Below are 9,473 nucleotides of genomic sequence, written 5' to 3' on the forward strand. Positions count from 1 at the left end.
AGGTTGTTAGGTCCAACTAACAATGCACATGTGAAATTGTGTGGCAGAGGATGTGGCTGGGAGGCGCTTCCCTGAAATCAGTAACAACACACTGCCCAAGTTGAGCATAAACGACGAGGAAGTAGACGTGAAATGCCCCACCCCGCAGCCACACACTACTTATTCTGGTGAGCACACACATGCCTTCTGCTGAACCCAAGAACAACTGTCACTTCTTCATATCCTCACGTTGGCTTCAACAGACTGCAAACTGAAGCCATGGTGGTGCCGAACTTGTGCGCGGCATCCTTCGCGATGCTCCGGCAGATAGAGCCGATCATCATGCTGGAGCAGCTGGGCAACACGCTCTTCGAGACCGCGCTCCGGATGGTGGCGAGAGACCGGTGTGTCAACGCCACCTACCCCGGTCTCTCCAGAGAGGACAGCCAGCAGAAAGCCATGACGGACTTCTTCATGATCTACAGCCTCATCATCCGGTTTGTTCCGATCTTACCTTCGCTCATCTTGGGCAAGCTGAGCGACCGCGGCTGGAGGAGAGCGCCCATCGTGGTGCCACTAAGCGGATACCTGCTGTCCAGGCTGGTCCTGCTGGTGGTGGTCATTTGCAGCCTCCCGCTGACGTTCATGTTCGGGGCGGCGGTTCTCTACGGGCTTTCCGGTGGGTTCAGCACTTTTTGGCCCGGCGTGATGACCCTGGTGTCGCTGCGCACCACGGCGACCGACCGCTCAAAGGTGCATGAAGTGCCTGTAGTAGTGAATCTGTGCATCTGTGCATTATATGAGTGAATCACCATGTCCAGAAACGTGCTTTGCTGTGTCAAACAGGCAAATAATGGAGGACAAAAAAACCAAAACAAGATTTAAACAAACAAAATGCATGTATAGATATAAACTAATATATTTGTCGTAATGAGAAATATAATATTACTTCTATATATGAGCTGCTTTTTTTTTTTTAGAGTTCATTCACATTCTTTTATCCCTTTCTGTGGGAGCCAAGGGAGGCCAAAAAAGTGTTTTTACGTCATCACCTCAAGATCACTTGTTTGTGAATTCATTACAGGTGAAACCGAGTTAGTTATTTTATTATCTGGAGATAACCCACCCCCCTTTTTTAGATTAGGGGTTAATATATTTTCATTATTAAGGCTTGTAGAAGTTGTTTTCCCATCACCACAAAAAGCCCAACAGAAAACAGCTTGTTTTCTCCCCACAACAGGCTACATGTTGTGATCTAAAGCAAACAAAAGGCAGTTTCCTCCATAAAACTCTGTATACATTAGCCCATTATCGCAGACAAACACGCTTTGTTATCTCGTGATAACAGAATGATTAACCTGTGATGTCGAGAATATGGCAGATAATCAGAAAGAAAAGAAGGAATAGCGGGCAGGGTTGCTTTTGGCTTCCGTATGTTTCTCAGTACATTCATCTGTTTAATTGTGTTATTTCAGCATGTTTATAGATTTTTATGTTAAGATACTGCTCAAAGCCCACAACAGGGGAAGGTTTGTGCTTCCCCTTCAAACTTCTCAAACTTTGAACTGCTTATTTTTACCTTCACCTAACTCATCTAGACCCCCACGTTTTTCATAATGCCTGCCTTTTTGGCTATTTAAAGGGACAGAAACCAAAACAGGGCTTTCTGGAGAACTAACAGGCCCGTGTTCTGTGCAGGTGTTGATGAGAGTGGAGCTGCTGTACGGGTTGGCAGGTCTGGTGGGCAGCTTGGTGTCTGGCCATCTGTTCCAGCTGTACGGCTCCAGTTTGGGACATGGAACCATCCTGCTCATTGTGAGCACACTGCTGCACCTGCTCTGCCTCATACTCTCCATAGTCCTGCTGCAGGTCAGTCTGATATTATAAAGAGTACTTTTTTTAATTTATGTATATATTTTTTATTAGCTAAGGCTGCACCAGCTCATCCTACGCTGACTGTTCGAACACATATGTCCGCCAGCTTCACACCTAGTCTCTTAACTTGATTACTAAATTATTTTTGGGATGAATCCGTTTGACTGCCGCACACCTTCACATTCACCCAGAGTTATTCTATTTAGCACAACTGGGAGCTCATGTTTTGCACAATACAGATGTTGAGTGTGTGCATGTCATCTCCATTAAAGGTGAAACAAGTATGCCAAGAGGAGCCAGAAGAGAACTGCCACCTCCTCTCCTCCTCCTTTTCCTCCTCCACCTCCTCCTCCTCTGATTCTCTAGTGGCTCCTGCTCCTGCTCGGATAAACCTGGTGAATCTGGCTCTGCTGTTTGCGGCTGCCTTCCTGTACGACTTTGCAGTGGGTGGAGCCATCGAAATACTGGGCTCCTTTGTGCTAAAATCCCCGCTCAGCTGGAGCGCCACACAAGTAATGTTTTACCGTCTTTTCAGATTGAGATATTCTATTTGTGATGTTCTTGCTTTGTAGATTAATTAGAGGTCTAACTTACTGCTTTGAAAGTTCTTTGAATTGTTGGTTTCTAAAACTGTGTGGCTTGTCCACCATACAGATTTCCTTTTAGTTGATATTGCAGATTTTCTTTTCTATTCAATTCCATTGTTTTACTTGCTCTTTGTGGTTTGTTCTTTTTTAGGTCAGCTCCACTTATTTTCCTCTCATCTCCTATTCTTTCACCTTTGTCTCTTGTCTCCACTTCTTCAGGTTGGTTATGGGAACGCAGCTGGTTGTGGGATTTTCTTCACCAGTTTCATTGGAGTCATTGTGTTCCGTCGCTGTGTCAGCGAATTCACAATGATCCTGATCGGCATGTTGTCGTTCGCTTCGGGCATCTTCGTCATGACCTTCGTCAAAACAACCTCCATGTTCTACATCGGTAAGGCTGAGAGTCCCGGATGAGGCAAGGCTTGTGATAAATTTGCAACCAACTCATGTTCCATCATTTCCTAAAAGTTTTTTTGTCTTTAAAAATTTTACTTATTTCTTGCGTTTTGGTGAAATCAGGTTGTGGACTGCATGCATAACATGTAATATTTATCCCTGCTAATTGATTTAAACATAGCGGATATGAATCTGGGTGAAAAATTATTTGTATCATATCATTTTATATACATATATATAAATATATATTAAATGAAATATATATATCTATGTATGTATATATATATATATATATATATATATATATATATATATGTATATATATATATATATATATATATGTATATATATATATATATATATAGATGCTTTGTGTGTAGAAATTACACATTTTATTGTTCAGACAAAATTAAAAGTAACAATTTGTTACAATTACTGATTTCAAATACCATCTAGCCACTAAGACCTTTGTTCTTCATCAGTGATTTCCATCTGGGTAAACCTTAACCTAACCCAAAACCCAGCTCCTTCATGTTTCACGATCTTTGATGAGGTCGATTTAGACGCCGTTACCTGTTCCTGCATTACCTAGTCAGCATGATCGTCCCTTTCACAAATTGTTTCACTCTCAATCTTCACACAAAACAGCATCTGTATCGATTTTCGTTGCCCTCTGAACAATTACTTCTCCATGCGATTCAGTGGGGAAGGAGCCACTCCGCTAATAGAGATGTGCAAACGGTTCATTCTAAGGTTATAAAAACACAGCAAATAATCTTTAGTTGTTTTTAGAGACGAATAGTAACAGCTTTTAATCATATATATTTTTTTTTGTTCCCAAAAAATGATTGTTCTTGTTACACACTGAAACTTTTGGGGCTGGGTGTCCGGAGACGTGCCCTAGTATGATTCACACACTTACACTCAGACGGGCACAGAACATTATCAGACGCTCACGTCTGACGTCACTCCTTCCTGAAAAAGGTGATGCATCTCATGCTGTGTTGCTTTCAGGAAATTTATGCTATAAATCACTTTCTAAGGCCACTCCCGTCATCTCTTCCCTTTATCTAGTTTTATTGCTTCACCATAAACAACTGTGAAGATGGAACCGGTAGTTTGCTTGTGGTTTATGTTGCTGCTGTTAATGATATATATTCTAATCTTTTTAAGAACTAGCGTGACATCTATTTGGAAAAATACATTGTAGTTCTGTAAATGGTCTATTTGTAGATTTAATCCAGTAGATTTAGATCAAACTTAATGTATCACTCCCATCTGAAGCATTGTGTTCGGAACAGAAATTTAGTCACAATACTGCTGCTATGCAAATAACAGGCAACATGGTCCCATTGGTGGTTTAGTTCCCATAAGAACAGGGTGCTGAGAGTCTTTTTCAGTTTTTCTCTCTCACAAAATCAAGACAGAAACGTATCACTCTGCCTTAATTTTCGCTGATGTTTTGTGTTAAAAGTCAGCCTGTCCTATTTCACAAATCCTGTCTTTGGTCTTATCTAGGTTATCAGCACAAATCACAACAAATAAAGGAAGCAGAGCGAGGAAGTGGGAGCAACGAGAATCCATAGAAGTTCTAGTTTTCTTTGCTTTCCAGTGCTATCTTGCAGACAGACTGGAGGAGGAGATATAAAAGGAAGTGCCAATGTTCATTATTCAGTACAGAGCCGATCTTTATATTGGATTCTTGCTTCATGTGAAATGTTATCGAGATAACTGCCCATAAAGAACTTTACTAACTTATTAGTAGTCTATGCCAAAGTAAGTCAAATCAACAAGAACATTTATAACCCATTAGCATACTGCCATGACAGTATTCTACCAAAAGATTGCTATGCAATAAGCCAATATGTGCCATTATGGAGAAGCCTCTTACAGTTAACTAATCATTTCCTTTTATCCACCAAGGGTCTGTGTGTCTGATGTTAACAACTGTACAAGTTGCCAACCAAAATGTTCATTTTTCAGCTTGAACAGATATTAACACAAATTCCTCAGTCAGAAAACCGATTCTTTCGATCAGTCCAACGCCACATGCAAAATCTCAGCGCAGTAAAATGACGTGATGTGTCTGCCAGGAATAACTAACTCAGCTCCAACTAGCTAATGAACATATTCTTATTTTTTGTTCAGTCTCTACAAAAATGTATTTGTAAAAGGACTTGTGCTTTCATTGATTTTATTCTGCTTTACTGAAATGTTTTCCTGAGCATTAGAGGTGCTACTAACTGGATTAGCTTAGGTATTTGCCTTGTCTAACTTTCAGTGTGAAAACAATATCAATTTTAAACTACTTAACTTTTTTTTTCTTGGCTGGCTGGCCAAACCTTTTCATTTGTTTTTTCAGTTGCTGTAGAGACTCCATAAATTGCTCTTTTTTTGTTAACTTTTCACTTGACATTTTTCAACAAATCTGAGCTAGCAGAGGTAAGGGTTAAAAGCTGACATGTACTTAAAAAAACTGCGGTCACATCCAGTCACCAGTTTGTTAGCTAGCCACATTTGATAAAGATGCCAATAATGTACTATTGTTGACATGGCTTAACTATAAGTTTGGATATTGTGTAAAAAACAGTTAGCGGGAGATTTGAATTCTGGAGACACCATTGAAACCTCCTCTGTACCTTCCACTGATCTGTTAAGTATTGCAGCATTTTTTTCTTGAATGAATGCCAACTTGATGTCAATCCTATGTTGAATTTCTTGTTGTAGTCTTTCTAATAACGGCTGAGGGGGAGTAAATCCCAGACTGCAGCAGCACATTTACGCCTGGCGAAGAATTGAAAACAGAATTTTTACATATAAATAGCCCTTTCTTTGCACAATCAAACATTCCACACATCATTGTCCTATGTGATCTGTAAAAAGCTGATCTGGAAGACTGAGCAGATCAGCAACAATCTGCCACTTCATATTTTCTGTCCAGCTATGTTGGTGGGCTTGGGTCCCGAATAGTTGAGTGTACACAGGCTGAAGGTCCTTAAGTGACGTGTGACAAAATATAAAATTGGCTACCGCTCCATTTAAGGCCAAAGAAAAATATTAGCATCTCCATCCCTGTGTTAGAAAGAGAGCTGTGTGAAAGGACACTGTGGTGGAGAGGGGATGGAAAATGAGGATAACTGACGCGACTTTTTTTTCTGCAGCTCGTTTACTGAACCTGTTTGCACTCATCCCGATGCCAACAATCAGATCACTGGTCACACAACAGGTGCCAGCATCCTCATGTGGTAAGTGCTACTTCTGTATTTATGTGCAAAAGTAGCGACGCAGCATTGATGGCTACAGCGCTAAATTAAATGAGCCTAAATGTATTTATTATATTTTATTACACTGTATGTACAGCTTGTTGCTTCCTGAAGCTAGTTTTGGATTATTGAAATAAAGAAAAAAAAAAACGACTGAAGGTGAGGCTGAAGAAAAGTATCCAGTATCCGTGGGGCCTGCTGATCGAAAACGTTCCGTGTTTCATTTAAATGCCCATATTTGTACCATCCTGTGTAATTTGATTTTTTTTTAAAAGATAGAAAAAAAGAAGCTGTTCATAGATTTCAGTCAAGCTACCAGCCTTTGTAGTTGTAAGGACTGGCGATGGTGTGTGTACTCTGAGGGCATACAGCAAACTGACAGTCAGAGCAGTTCATACCACAACGATGACGTATCATAAAGAGCCCGCTCTGCCACGAAGCAGAGAGAGGCATGCTTCCTTTCTCTCAAACAGAGAGACTGGGTTCACTCGTCAAGGTCTAGGAAGATGGCAAAACGAGCAATACTCCAAACTGACTGAGAAAATTTGGGCAATTTTTTTTTCTATAAAGATGCCTCGTGTCAAATTAGGTGATCCAAACAATGTCAGGAAGTTGAAAGCAAACCTGCTCCCTTTTCTCATCGCAGCTGTTTGTTTTCTTTCTCCATCAGGTATCACCCTCACCTCCCTGCAGTTGACTCTGAAGGTTGCTGGCTTGGCGTACATCCCCACTTACACCAAGATCTATCAGAGGACCCTGGACTGGCTCCCAGGCTTCGTCTTCCTGCTGTCCAGCATCACCACAGTGCTCGGGATGATACCAATCAGGTACGGTACTCTTAACAGATTGGTTATCAGGTTTGCCCGAAGGATTCAAGATCAAGATAGTTTTATTTGTCACTTACACAATCATACACAGTACAATGTGCAGTGACATTTTTCCTTGTCCTACTACCAATAAAAAGATAATTAAAATGAAATGTGAATAATATAAGAGCCCTATCACAGTACACACAATTTAAAAATGTCTCCGTGTAAAGTGTCAGTGTATAAGATAAAAAAAATAAAATGCATAAGGTATCTAAAATGTACAGTATTAACAGACAGAAAGTGAAAGTGATATAGTTAAAACCTAGATAAAATCAAGGTTTTAACATAACACAACCTCAAACTAACTGCTCAAAACAAACAAAACTGACCTCACACACAACAAAAAATACAGACTTAAATACTGGCTGATCAGACCATATTGACACACTGAGGAAAAGGGAAGGGTAACATCTACACAAATTTAACTAACACAAGTAAATAAACACAGTTAGCTTAAGAATTAACTTAAATGACCAATAACTAAACAAAGTGAACAAAATAAGCAAATCACAAAGGCAAAGAGAACTGATGCAAAAATTAGAGACTCCATAGTCTTCCCCCATGGAACTCCAGATGGTATCACCCAATCAGCCATTCAGTCAGTCAATCTGTGCCAGCCAGAGTCAATTGCTTCAGCCCAGTCCAAGGTACTCCCCCACAGCACCAGCAAAAGAAAGCACAACAAATTAAGTATTTGACAAAATTAAATATACAAAAGCTAACTAAATGTGCGCCCTACAATGAGAGCTAATGTATTTCAATATTGTCAAATGAAAATAAACAACCCATATATTTGTGCTGCAGTAAGTAAACACCCTTTTGCTCCTTCCAGCATTGCAGGCTGCAGAACAGCTCGGAAAGCCACGCTGCGAGAGGATTCAGGGAGACTGACGCAGCAACACTGTCACCGGCAGCGAGTTCATGTTTGTACAAGGCAGAAGGGAACTGAGACTTGAAGAGGTCAAGAAGTGAGCGGTAACAATTAATTTCACTTCCTTTAATGATACAGCTGGAGCAGCAGAAACAGGCTCCTTCAGCCGTTACAGAAACTAATATAGAGCAACGAAGAATGATTTTAAGAATGATTTTATGATGGTTTGATGAGATTAAACGCTGTGGTGGTGTATTGTAAGAAGGCCCTTGTGGACATATGACGTACAGTGAATGGGCATTGTGTGTGAAAGAGGAAAATTGCTGATCTTTTGACCCTGATTCACCAGATGTCACAAACCAAATGACTTCATCAGCCAGTCTAAATTGCGTTAACTTATCTCAGGGAGTCATTTCGAATGCAACGCACCCACAGTGATTTCAACACAGCGTGTCACACATGAAAAGCCCCTGAGGATCACTAAAGGAAGGAGGATGTTTGGATATTTGAATCTGGAAATCTTTCTTATCAAGGGAAAGTGTGACAGTCTGCCAAAATCCTGTTCGATATCAAATGAAAATTGTTTGGCAGCTGTCGGGACACCTGGTTTCTCCTGATGGTGCACGAACATCTTGACAATTTCCAGTCGTTCATTCGTTGTCTCACAGTTACTGTTCGCTGGTTTGGATATTTACACAAGTTGTGTCATTTCAGCTGTATACACACGTTACACTTATGTCTACAATATGGGCTTAAAGGACTCTGCTATAATATGAGGGTATTCACTTTCAAATTAGAAGGTTTTCGTATAGAGCTCTCTTTTTCAAGGGTACGCAACTATTTTGCTGAGGGTTATGGACAAATGAAAAATAATCACAAAGGAAATGTTCATTTTTGACACTTTCTTTCATTTTGTCAGCAGACGGAATGCGATTGAAGTAAAGTGCAATCCTTTCTCACCGCATTACTTTAAATATTTCATTACGATTTAAGGTTGAAATAGTTAGCGACAGCGTCGCCTGCTGCTGTGTAATCATTTACTTGTACTGAAAGGAAATGTGAACTATTAACCAGAAGGAAGAAAATCTCTTCGTATTCATATGCATCTGCTTCCCAGTTAAGAGTCAGGATTTCTTTTCAAGTCATTTCATGTGGACTTCCATGTGCATTTTGGATTGTTGTTGCTGTTACTTTTTAATGCTTGGTTACACGGCACTTTGCACTGTTATGACAGCACTTTCTTGGCCTGTGTCTTTGTCCGATTTCCTGTAAATTATCTACATAGTTGGATTGGTAAAAAAATAAGAGGTACGTATATAAAATTTGTATATATGTTGCAGTACTTTAAGGTACTTACTGGATAACAAGGGGATTTATTTGAACTACTTTACAGATATATCTGTAATTGCACTTCTGTGTTGAAGAGGCTTGCATCGGTGTCTAAGTGAATGTTATCACAAACATACATTTGTGTGAATGGAATTTATTTAAATAAATGAATAAACTTTTTAAGATTTGTGACTAAATCATTTCTCTTCATATTTTCCGACAACCTTGCGAGATCAATACTAATACCAACACTAGAACTGTGTCCACTGGATATCAAATGAAATGTCCCTGAAGCAAAAAGGAA

At 40.0% G+C, this 9,473-nt stretch overlaps 1 protein-coding gene across 1 annotated transcript; it reads left to right on the plus strand.

The window, feature by feature from the left end:
* Positions 1-139: 139 nt before the first annotated feature.
* slc46a2 (solute carrier family 46 member 2) lies at positions 140-9,376 on the plus strand. The gene is given in 8 exon segments (XM_075455215.1): positions 140-732; positions 1,678-1,848; positions 2,127-2,366; positions 2,661-2,832; positions 5,999-6,082; positions 6,771-6,927; positions 7,802-7,832; positions 7,834-9,376. Coding segments are annotated over 8 exon segments (1,356 nt in total). The 5' UTR covers positions 140-258; the 3' UTR covers positions 7,861-9,376.
* The last annotated feature ends 97 nt before the right edge of the window (positions 9,377-9,473 follow it).

Source organism: Odontesthes bonariensis, chromosome 22, assembly GCF_027942865.1.
Source record: "Odontesthes bonariensis isolate fOdoBon6 chromosome 22, fOdoBon6.hap1, whole genome shotgun sequence".
In the NCBI taxonomy this organism is placed as follows: domain Eukaryota; kingdom Metazoa; phylum Chordata; class Actinopteri; order Atheriniformes; family Atherinopsidae; genus Odontesthes; species Odontesthes bonariensis.